At 34.9% G+C, this 12,383-nt stretch overlaps 1 protein-coding gene across 10 annotated transcripts in view; it reads left to right on the top strand.

Moving 5' to 3' along the window:
• PPP1R12A (protein phosphatase 1 regulatory subunit 12A) overlaps positions 1-12,383 on the top strand; it is a 111,339-nt gene that overhangs the window by 86,347 nt on the left and 12,609 nt on the right. For all 10 annotated transcript variants that reach the window (XM_041465519.1, XM_041465518.1, XM_041465513.1 and 7 more), the window contains 9 exons: positions 1,661-1,751; positions 3,148-3,345; positions 3,518-3,686; positions 5,243-5,361; positions 6,065-6,130; positions 8,595-8,611; positions 9,756-9,897; positions 10,567-10,671; positions 11,550-11,597. In XM_041465519.1, the coding sequence (XP_041321453.1) occupies positions 1,661-1,751; positions 3,148-3,345; positions 3,518-3,686; positions 5,243-5,361; positions 6,065-6,130; positions 8,595-8,611; positions 9,756-9,897; positions 10,567-10,671; positions 11,550-11,597 (955 nt within the window). The remainder of the gene's footprint in view (positions 1-1,660; positions 1,752-3,147; positions 3,346-3,517; positions 3,687-5,242; positions 5,362-6,064; positions 6,131-8,594; positions 8,612-9,755; positions 9,898-10,566; positions 10,672-11,549; positions 11,598-12,383) is intronic.

Here is a 12,383-nt window from a genome sequence, read left to right as displayed (position 1 = left end):
CAATGGATGCTAGGGAAGAGCACTTTCTACTCTTGACTGTAGCTGCAATGTGCACCTGAAAAGTTGAGACTTTGCATTTTCTCTCAGTGCAATTTACAGTATTTCAGATTTATTGGAAGGTAGCTGTAGGTACAGCAGTTACTAAAAAGAAAGTTATGGCAAACAGTTTGTAGCAATTTTAAGCCCTAAAGATGACACCTGCTCTGCAGTCAAGCACTCCTGGGTAGGTGGTGGTTCAGGTCAGGCTACCTAAAGCAGCCTAACGGGCACCCTTTTCCTTGTCTTGATACGGCCTAGAGTTTTTGGGAAATGGAAAGTCAATCAAAAATGCTGCTTGCAAGAGACCAGGATAAGGAAATCAAATTTACATAGTGTAGGTTTTTTAAGATGCACCATAAGATGGGATTTGTTTCAACATTTCTAAGTATAGCAGTTAGCTGTAAGTATTTTAATGGGGTAGAGCATAGGTTGTAATCCATAGGTCTGTGTAAATGAAGTTTTTTAAATCTTACAATTGCTTTGGAACTCTTTTTTAGTATGTGCTAAGGCTATTAAATATATTATTAGGTGAACAAACTGCTCTTTCCATACATAAATTATTTAGATGTTAATAATTGATGGCATAATCACTAGCAAATTATTGTATTCTAATCCAGTGACTCTCAACCATTCTTAACTAATGACACATAAAGAGAGACAATCAGAAAATATAGACTCTGATCTAAAGAAGCTCAGAGAGGTTTTAAGCAGCCTTTTAGCGACCTTTTGAGTTTGCTTTTTTCAATTCTTTTTTTCACTTTTTTCTAATTTTTAGCGAATTTAAAGATTTAAAAACTGTGTGAAATTATAGCAGCTTCCCAGAGTATTCTGCCATAGAAAATCAATAAATGCCTGAAAATCTTTTAAGTTCTTTAATTATGGGTTTACATACATAAAAATATATGCATTTTTGCATGCATCTATGTCCTGTTGGTTTTTTACCTGTTATCTGAATTACAGAATTTCTTTAAAAGTGTCCAGACCTTCTATTTCTACTCTAGTAGCCTTTTATCTTTGATTACAATTACCTGCTTATTCTGCAGGACTTCTGTGGGTTTCATGAAGATTTATTTTTAAGCTCATTTTTTTCAAAGGGATTTGGATTGCTCAAAGCGTGGATGATTCATGTGAAAATATGGTAACCACCTCCTCAGGGATTCTTAATTTCTGGTGAAATGGATAATATAATTAGGTTTTCTGCATTAACAATACATTTAGCTTTTTCTGAAAGCTTACAAATTATGTCAAAAGTTAATACACGCACATATTTGATATAAAAATGTCTAACTGGCTGAATCTCTGGGGTCTTCTACCCCTGTGTTAGTAGACCAGTGATATACCAAAAGAGCTGAAGTTAAATTTATAGAAAATGGTAAAAATAAATCTAAATTAAGTAGGAAAACTGTGTCTTTTATTTGAGCTCTAAAGCTGTTGTCTTGATGAATAAGTAGATCCGTATGATATGAATGAAATATCTAAAATGTAAACTATCCCATATAGTTAAATATTTTCTTCTGACTGCCTTGGTTTTCAGTCTGCAGTGTTGGGGGGGCGGTTGACCATTTAATAAATTTGTGCAAAAATTATCATGTGCCAATTTTGTTTGTAATTCACTCTTTAGATCATACCTCACTCCAGTACGTGATGAAGAGTCCGAGTCCCAAAGAAAAGCTAGATCCAGGCAAGCAAGACAGTCTAGAAGATCTACACAGGTATAGTATTACTAAAGCTTCTACGTTTTTGAAAACATAGCCATAACATCATTCTTGAGAAACAAGCATAGCATACTCCATTTGCATCCATTTCTAATTTTTTTTTCCTGTGCAGGAGCTATTGTAGATAATATGATTGAGCTGATCAACATGGATTGCTAATAAGACTCATGACATAGGAAAAAATATTTTTAATCTAATTTCCCTGGAAAATACTAAAATAGAGGTTTTTATTATGTGCTAATAATCTAGTATCTAACTGCATATCTCCTTGCAGCATTTCTCTCTCTTAGTTTACATACTGATATATTTGGAGGTTCTTCCCAGTTTTTATCCATATCTCTCAGCAACCAACACAATTCTATCACAGGAGCAAAATAGAGTATCTCTAATGGTACTGAAATGCTCTTTGGGCAGTGGAGCAACTGCCAACCACTGTCTGCTGGCAAACTGAGAATAATCAGCAAGCAGTCCCTGAATAAAACAGCACAAAGAAATACTCTAGCCATTTTCCTTACCTGTTTTTAGGCTGAATCCATAACTACATTGCTTACTCAAGTTGCTTTCAAATCTTTGCAGTTTTAAACCCCTCATATACTTCTGGTTAGCTTTCCAAATGAGAGATCTGTGCTGCTTGATACAGCTTCATTGTACGGGACTTATTTTACTTCATAGTACTAATTCAGAGCCCTGAATGGTGGTCCTACTACAGGCTAACTATTGCTGAATCCTTACAGTGAAGAAGCTACCAGGAATTACTGGATTAAACTTCATCAACACTAAAAGCAGAGTTGGCTTTGAAGAGTGGATTACAAAGTGTTTTGAGCAATGTCTCACTAAGATACATCAGCTGAAAAGTATAGTAGAGAAAAGCTGTCTTCATAAAATTGTTTGCTTTCTGAGCTTACTTCAAAACTAGTTTATAGCCTAAAAATAACAAGAGATTTTTTAGTGTAGCTGACCTAAAAATCCAGTTGCAAGGAATTAATTTATAAAGTATCAACATTCCTGAAAATATGAGAATTATATTTGTAGGGTTCTTTCAGAAATGTTTAGTATGCTCACGATCACATTAAAAGTATCTATTGGATTCTTAAATTATTTCTATAGGATCTTCTATGCAGTCTGTATCTACTAGTTCAACTAAAAATTGGCTTGCTAGAGTCTGTGGTAGTTCGCATTACAGCAAATACTTGCCACGTATCAGAGGGATGTTTGGTTCCAAGATTCAAGAGGAAAGCTTATAGGTAGAATATGTAGGTAAAATTTATTTCTTAATAGATAGATTTAATTTTCTTAGGTTGAATGTTTTCTTTAAAATATTTATGAAATGTGATCATCTACATTAATGTTAATGTTATATTTAAATGGTGTTTGCTGATTGCTGTTTTCACAGGGCGTAACACTGACAGATCTTCAAGAAGCTGAAAAAACTATAGGAAGAAGTCGTCCCACACGAACTAGAGAACAGGAAAATGAAGAAAAAGAAAAGGAGGAGAAAGAAAAGCAAGACAAAGAAAAACAAGAAGAAAAGAAGGAGTCTGAAACTAAAGATGATGACTACAGACAAAGATATTCCCGAACTGCTGAAGAGGTATTTTCATGATGAGTCTCTTTAGGTAGAGAAATTATATTAATCTTTGCTCCAACAATATTATTTTAATTTTGGTACTACTGTAAGAATAATTTATACAGTTAAATGTTTTCATATCCCGTGGTTTGTATTCATTAATCTTAATTAATTCTGACATTTGTCTGTTGAATAGCCGTATCATCGCTACAGACCAAGTTCAACTTCAACTTCATCATCATCCACCTCTTCTCTCTCCACGTCCACTAGCTCTCTATCAAGTTCAAGTCAGCTAAACAGACCAAACAGCCTTATAGGTATAACTTCTGCCTATTCTCGGAGCGGAACAAAGGAAAGTGAGAGAGGTAGGAGTACTGTTCATGAAGGGTTTTTTTGTTCTTTTGTTGACAGAGGGCGGTTTACATTCCTAGAGGTATTTCAAAATGCGGTGAGATACGTAAGGCCACTGGGGGTGTACCTTGCTCAAATCTTCTGTAAGAAATTTCAAAACTTTCATATAGAGAGGAAAAAAGATTTTCTGTATTTGGTGGTGTTTTGCAGCCATGTGATTTTTTTCCATTGTTGGGTCACCGAAATTTCAAATGTACTCCCATAAATACCCACATAATGCTGTAATTTCTACTTTTAACACAGCAGCTATAATGAAATACTATATTTCAGGGTTCAAATACTTGCATGTATTAAGAAGGAATTTTACTTGATTAAATAATTGCTAAATAACTAGGGATTTGTTTCAGTCCTTCCACGTTGAAGGACTGGAATGATGCTTTATTTCTTTAAGGATCTCTCAGGGTTGTATGAGCAGCTGGAAAAGGAAAAGGGATGTTTGCCATTGCAGTTCAGATGTAACCATACTTCTGCATGCTTTAACTGGTTTTTGTAATCTTAAACTGAGGATTAGATGCGTGATTCAGAGATCACAAAATGTTCTTTTCTGATGTCACAGAGATTTTGCCTTCATTTCAAATGTGAGTCCCCTGCTGTAATTTTGAGATGTTGTGCCTGATTCTTTGCCTGTCAAATGTATGTCAAAACATACAGTGTAATCTTCTGTTCTTGGACTTGCCACTATTGACTTGAGAGAAATACGTTAATTCAAATTATTGATCAGTAACTTCAGTAGGATTACTGATTGAAATTGATAATTTTGTTCTACAGAGGGTCAGATAAAATGATCCTCTGATGAAATCTCCATGAACTATATAGCAGCATTGCCATGTTCCCTAGACTGATGTTTTCTGAGGAAGTTACTGGGGCAAGGCTTCATGGATATACTTTCTGATTTTTTGCCTTTGTCCTAAAATGAACTGAAATTTGGATTATGATTATTTTGTAATGCATGCTTACTCTAGGAAACTCGCGCTAGATTTTTCCATGGAAAATGTTTTCGTTTGGTAAATATTAGCTACCAGAGGTTCTAATTTTTTTCAAGTTAGGACTTTTGGAGGAGAAATACACTACCATCTGAAATTCCAGAGGTAAAATCCTAGTTTATTAAATTTGGAAAGGTATAAGTTCACCATAAATGTATTTCCCTTCTTTCTTATTTAATTTTTGCTTCACTCTAAAGTATTTATTTACCTCTGAAGACTAGTGATGATAGTGTTAATGATCAGTGATTCTTCTATCTGGACTCAATTCTGTGGTTTCTTTATTTAATAAAAGAACATCAGGCTGAACAAACTGCATGATAATAAGTTAAGAACTTTTTGGTTTGTTTTATTTATTTTGTGTTCTGGGGAGTGTATGTTACAGCAAACCCTGTATGTGGTAAGAAGCTCTTCAGTGAAATTTAGTTCAGGTAAAAAGAACTTATTTGTGAGCATTTTAAAGACTGAGAAGTATTTTAGAAAATTAGGATGTGTCAAAATTCAGTGAATGAGAAAGTTGTTATTAACAGAAGGGGGCAAAAAAGAAGAAGAAAAGGAAGAAGATAAGTCACAGCCTAAGTCTATAAGGGAAAGACGGAGACCAAGAGAAAAACGACGATCTACAGGAGTTTCTTTTTGGACTCAGGATGTAAGTAAACTTCACTTGTAGCAAAATGAAATGTGTATAGTGTACTCTTAAAATAGAGAATTGTTTAGAGCAATGCAATATGTAACTCACTGTTCTAGAAAAAAATAAGCTTTTCAACTTATATATTCTTTGGTTAGTTTTGATGCTTTCAGGAGCAAAATCAAAATGAAGTTTTTTCAGTTGATACTGCTAACCAGAATTCTAGAACACTAGAATTAGTGTAACCATTCTAGTGTAACTAGAATTAGTAGTAACCATAATTTAATAGGAGCTAATCATAATCTAAGGAAAATAATTAAATTATTGAACAAATCTTTTATATTGCATGCATATCATAGCTGTAAAAATGAGGCTCTTTATTTGGCACATGGCAAGTCGCTATGTCCTTAGCAACATAACTGTTGCCAGATTAGGAAGGTTATAGTTGTTGTTTCAGACTATTCCTTTTCCCTTTTCTTTGTCACAGGATCCATGTGTAGTATAAAAGCCAGATTTTCATGTGTGAAATGCATGAAAATTGTTTCATCTCCTTCTAGTACTGAAAACATGTACCTGTTTGAGAATTTTCTTCATATATCCTGTATATTCTCTGTGGAGTATTCTGCTGCTGTTATATTTTCATATTCAAAGTGTAGAATGCATTAAAATCTTACTAAGCTTTCATCAGTTTTAATTATTTTTCCTCTCCTACCTCTTTCACCAGAGTGATGAAAATGGACAGGATCACCAGTCTGATTCAGAAGAAGGAACAAATAAGAAGGAAACTCAGGTAATTTATGAAAGATAATGTGTTCATTAATTTAAAGAGATACATTTTGTTGTAAAATTTTTGTTACAGTTGAATTCACATATCAACAGTGGCCATAACTGACCATTTTCATGTCCATTCTGTTTATGTAGAATTAGCATCCAGAAAATGTAGATTCGATTTTTGACACACAGGTCAGGGACATGATGCAGCAGGTTACTGTAGCAAGCGCTCAATTTCTACCCAGTAAAATCTTTATTTCACCTACATTGTTATTTTCAGATAAATTATGGCCAATTACTTGCACACACTAATTCAAAGCTTTGAAAATTAAACCCAGTGCTGCCATTATTATAATTAAAAAATAATACGCAAAATGAATTTAAGGAAACACAGAAAGTTGAAGAGCACGATGTATGTAATTTCTTCAGTGAACAAAATGGCTTTCTGAATATCCTAAATGAGTATTATTGGTGTTGATAAAAAGTTAGTGGAAAACTGTATAATAGGCTTGATTTGATGGGAAAAGTTCTTGAAAACAGAGTGGGATGAAGAGGTGTTAAAAGGGAATTAGTTATATAAGCTGAGCTATAAGAAGAATGTATTTCTTTTTACCTAAACACTTGAGTAGCACACTACAGAATCATGTTCATTACTTAGGAATAAAACTCAAGGGATATTTCTTTCTTTTTTTCTAAAAGCTTCCATTACACATCTGTTAAATATTTTAGTTAAGAGACTCATTTTATGCCATTTTGGTTTGCTGTCTTTTTTATTTCTGTGCCACATTAACATAACTGCATTGTCCTGTTTCCTTCCCTTCCAGAGGTACATATCATTATCCTTAGGTTTGTAATTACTTCATATTCTGTTTTGTAGACATTAATTTTGGTAAAGCATGCTGTGTCATGCTTCTGATAGAATTAATGACATTACAGTGAAATAGTGCTAAATGAGTCCCAAAATCATGAATATTATTAAACGGGTGAGTGTGTTGGGCTGGAATGGTGGAGAAGCATAGAGTTGACTGACCAAGAATTATTGGACAGGTGCACTTTTTGCTATGTGCCTAGGCCCAGAGAGTGGTGGTGAATGGAATTCTGTCCAGCTGGCACCTGTTCATGAGTGGAGTTCTCCAGGGTTCAGTGTTGGGGCCAGTACTGTTCAATACTTTCTCCTGTGATCTGGCTGAGAAATTTTCTCACTGAAAAGGGAAGTTAAGCATTGAACAGGCTGCCCAGAGGGGCTGTGGAGTCATTATCGCTGGAAGCATTCAAGAAACAACTGGACACAACAGCTTTATGGTTTAGTTGTCATGGTGGTGTTCAAAGTCGAAGACTGGACTCAGTGATCTTGTTTTCAAATGCAAATGATTTTATGGTGAAACACCAGAACAGTTTGCCCAGTTTTCTACAAAATCTCTTAATTCACAGCATTATTCATGCCCTTGACAGAAAATAGTGATGTTTTATTAGGAGTGGTTAGGCTATAGCATGTACCTTTGATATCCTCTGTGCAGTAAATGCACTTCAAGATGTCAAAGGGGAAATTGACCGTATTGTGGAGAATGTGGCTGTTTACCTGTGTACATTGAAAAAATACAGTTTCCTTCTATAAAAGGAAACCAAGCAAGCCACATCAGCCCCCCCAGAATACCGCCTGTGGGGAAGGCTTCAGCCACTGCTAGGTGAATAGCATTGGAGGATGTCCAGGTGATGATGTGTCAGTAGACTGAAATGTCTTCACTCAAGATTGGAATAATAATTTGAAAAAATTATGAATTTATGTTGACCACCCAGAGGGGCAAAAGGTTTGTATGACTGATGTAATACTTAGAGGACACTCTCTCACTCTGAAGTCATCACTTTTAATTAAGTTTTGCTTGTCAACTAAAGAGAGTTATTTTTTTATATTACTTTCATTAATTAACTCATTCATTCCAGGTGTATCCACAGGGACAAAATTTACTGTCATGTAAATTAAGTCTAATAAGTACTTCCTTATGTTGTTGGTGTAGTAACTTGTTTCCAGTCACGCTATGTTGAAACAGTGATCCTGTATCTTTATATATTGTTTTGAGCTGAAGTCATTATGTTCAAAACATTGTAGCTGATGTTAAAGAAGAGAAAGAAGGAACAGTGAATTTCAGGAGCACTGTTCTGATGCCTTTGATAACAAGGAAGCAAACCCAGAATGCACCAAGTGCTGAAATAACTCCACTGTTTAGCGTACTCCAGACTTTCAGAGTGTTACGTTAATGTCCTTGTAAATCATATTTTGTCAAGTGCATTCTAGCACATATTTCTTTTGTTTTCCAGACATAACAAAATTGAAGCTTGACACAGTTCAGATAATACATACTGGTGGATAGCATGTGCATTTGACCTAACTACTTAGTTGTATTTGTTCACAGATTGTTATATATTTTTATTGAATTATTCACTAATCCATTCTTTTTCTCTCTTTTTTCCTGTCCCCACCTCAGAGTGAGAGCCTTTCAAGGTATGTGCAATTTAAACAAATTAATTAGAATTGTTACACTTTCTGTTCACATGTTGTCATTTTAAGTTGTTTATGTAGAAATTCAGCTTAAATCCAGTGGTTGGATTGAGCTTTCAAAGGCTGTGATGATACTTGTGTTTTGCATGAAGTATGACTGTGAAGCTGCAGTCCTGCCATGTGTGGGTGGAATATTCCATGTGGGGGAAAATTATGAACTCCGTATTTGTAGTGCACTGAAGGCAGGCTGGGCGTTTCACAGAATACAGTGGACACAGTGCTATCCCCTACAGATTTTTCAGCATAGACCCAGTTTTTACAAAGAAGACGAGGTTCCTATTGCCTCTCTTTTAGAATATCCTACTGAAAATTTTCTACATAACTTCAAAAAAAAATACAGCCAATGAAAAACATATTTCCTTATGATTTGTTAAAAAGTAAATGCTGGAATATTGATAATTTTTAAAAAATAATTTATTTTTGGACCACTAGCTTTAATTATCAAATTTTATTATGTTCTGACTGGTGAAAATCTGTTAAATAAAACTGCTGTAACACATGATTAGTGAAGAGTGAACAGTGTGAAATTTCTGTTAACTTTATTAATACAGGGTTTTATTGAGTTATTAGGATAAAGACTGCCAAAGATTTGTTTCATCAGCTGTTTCTGTTGAAATACTAGAATTCACAACAAATAGTTTTGAAATCCTGGTTGCTGTAACAAAACTTAAAATTCATCTAGGCCATTCATCTAGTGTTTTTTAAAACACTTCAATTAAACTAATACACTTTTTAAAAACATGTTCTTTGTAAATAAAGAAGAATTAAGCTATCTAAGCCAGTTTTTAAAGTATTTTAAAACATGTAAATATTTTCTTGCATTAAATAATTTAATTACATTTAAAGTATTTCTCTGCATGCATTACTCTGCAGATGGACCAAATTGAAAACATTTTCACCCAGAATCTTTGAAGTACTGGAGAATGTAAAAATTAAATTTGCATCAGATTAGAAGATGGTAGTCTAACAAAAATGCATAATTACTTTTGGTTGTTTTCAGCTGGATAGCGGTAAACTCAAAACGTGATACAGTCAGGGTCTCAGTTTGGCTGCAAGGCAAAGAAAAATCAGAACTTTTCTTTTACAGATATGATACGGGATCGCTCAGCATGTCTGCAGGTGATCGTTACGATTCAGCGCAGGGGCGATCAGGGTCGCAGAGTTATCTTGAAGATCGAAAACCATACTGCAGTAGACTAGAAAAAGATGATAGCCCTGATTTTAAGAAGGTATCTGATTCAATAAGTTTGGTGCAAAAATAGGATTTCATTACTGCTTTACTTGAATTGTGTGAAAATAGTCTCACATTGCATCTGAAATGCTGCTTAAAGTAACTTAGCTGAATGGAGAAGCACAGCAACCACTACAGTGGGGGAAAATATACATTATGAAACAGCTTCTGGCTTTTGTACTTTTCAAGGCAAGGGAGAAATCCCGAGGAGCCAAGATACAGTCAAATTTAAAAAAGATAATGTGATAGTATTTATCATAAGAGAGTATCATTAAAACTGATGTATGCATATGTGACATATGTGAAGACTTCATTATGTGTTTGCCAGCTTACATACATGTAAGGGAAAAATATGTTTAGATCTTGTTTTAAAATAGAGGAGGAGTTTGTTGAAAAGTTTACTGTGGTGGGGTAATCTGTGAAGTCTGAAGAAAAAAAGGTGGCTTAATTATGTGTAAGGTAAGTTGTGTGCTCCCTATACAAAGCTGTTTGTTTCTAGAAATATTTAGCAACAGTTCCTTACCATGCTTGCTAATTTTAAACATCTTTATTTTACTTCTTAGACTGTTAATATATTTGTTAATTTTACATGTGGTTCAGTCATGCTTTTGAAGTTTTTTGGCTAATCTCACTTTTAGCTGATTTTTTAACAAATATTTTCTCTTAGCTTTATGAACAGATTCTAGCTGAAAATGAAAAACTGAAAGCACAGTTACATGACACCAACATGGAACTTACAGATCTTAAGCTACAGCTGGAGAAGACCACTCAGGTTTGTATAAAACAAAAAAGCATCTACTTAACCAATAACGTAGATAATAAACCGGAAGCACCCCAGGCTATGGGCTGCTCTTTACTGGGTATCAGCTTTGGTTTTTATCCAAAGATGGGTATGGAGAATTTCTCTCTTTATAAAGAGAAAAGAGTGCACGATTCTGGTCTTCAGCTGTGAACAAAAAGTGTGAGACTGCTTCCTGCCTACTTAAGTAGTAGCGGTTCTTGTGAACATTGATCTGCATGCACCTTTTTTGCAGGGTAGGAGTAAACACTTTCTACACTGTTAAGCATATATTCGAACTGACAATCTGGACTGCTGGCAAACTGGCATAACCTGCCAGTTCTTCCTGGCTGGTTAAATAGTTTCATCTTGGAAATGAAGAGCAAATAATGCATTTCTGTTACCAATAACTGCTGTCAGATAACAGTGCTGCATTTAGTTTTTCAAGACACATGCACTGGAGTTAGATTTGTCTAAATTTGTCTACTCTTGCTGTAGAATGTTTCATATTGTCGTATCATATTTACCACAATTTAGCTGTACTTAATTGTCTTTCACCTGCAAATGTACCCTGCAAGTGTTAGTGAAGAATGTTTAAAAGATGCCCATTTTGTAACACTTTTAGATAGAAATAGTGTGTTTTTCCTGTTAGCCAATGGCTGTTTAGTGATGAAATAACAGGGATGGTCACAGAAGAAGTGCATGATAAATCCAGCTTATTCTTTATTTCAGTGTTACTTCCCTGAACGCTCTTTAAAATGTGTTTGATTACATACTTCAGACAAAATGCTGAAATGTCTAATTGTTTTCTTTCCTCAGTTCTGTGTTATGTCAAAGCACATGTCAATGTCTTCATCAATTTTGTGTTTCAGAGACAAGAAAGATTTGCTGACAGATCACTCTTGGAAATGGAGAAAAGGGTGAGTTTCTGCCAGAGAACTTCTAAATACTCCAATTCAAGCTTTGTTTTAGCTTGTTTTGCAACCCCTGGTTTGGATATATTTTAGTGGGAACAGAAGCTTTTCTTATAATTTGCATTTTTTAGAGGATTTGGGGATTTTAGGTTTCAAAGTAGCAATGAGTGTGAGATGGGAATTACTCTTAAGAATTGCCTGTAGTTTGCCTGTTCATTCGTGATAACCAGTTTCTAAACTCTGCTGCCCTCCAGGGATCTGCCACTTGTTCCATCTCATCCAAAATGATGTTGTCATTCCAGAGGGTTAAGCAGATTCATTGTGTCTCATATTTTAACACATTTCCAAGATTCAGAGAAGTTAATTTCCTCAGAGCTTTCCAGAAGCACCAATTATTGTTGGTAATGAGATAGCTGTTTCTGCCTCACAGACATGGGACCTTAAACCTGCTAATGATATAAAATTATCCTTATCTGCCTCTTTCCTTGCACTGTAGCTTTTTCCAGAGGAATATGATAATGGGGTAGGGGGAGAAAGTGGAAGAATGAGTAAGCAGTGCAGAAAGAGGGGCATCAGAGTCAGAGACAATCCTAAATTGAATGGGAAAGAAGTCATGCAGTGAATTCATATGTGAGATGGACTACAGGAATTATTTCAGGAGTTGGACACATGATAATTTTAGGCTGTAATTTTATGCTAATTTAGAATCCAGCCTTGTAAAAGTTTGGTTCCACAGGAGTGTAAAGCAAACTACCTTGATTTTGTGGTGGTCTTGGCTTCCTTCATGACTCT

The sequence above is a fragment of the Pyrgilauda ruficollis genome, unplaced genomic scaffold, assembly GCF_017590135.1.
Source record: "Pyrgilauda ruficollis isolate IOZ18807 unplaced genomic scaffold, ASM1759013v1 scaffold19, whole genome shotgun sequence".
In the NCBI taxonomy this organism is placed as follows: Eukaryota; Metazoa; Chordata; class Aves; order Passeriformes; family Passeridae; genus Pyrgilauda; species Pyrgilauda ruficollis.
This window is presented reverse-complemented; position numbering and strand designations above follow the sequence as displayed.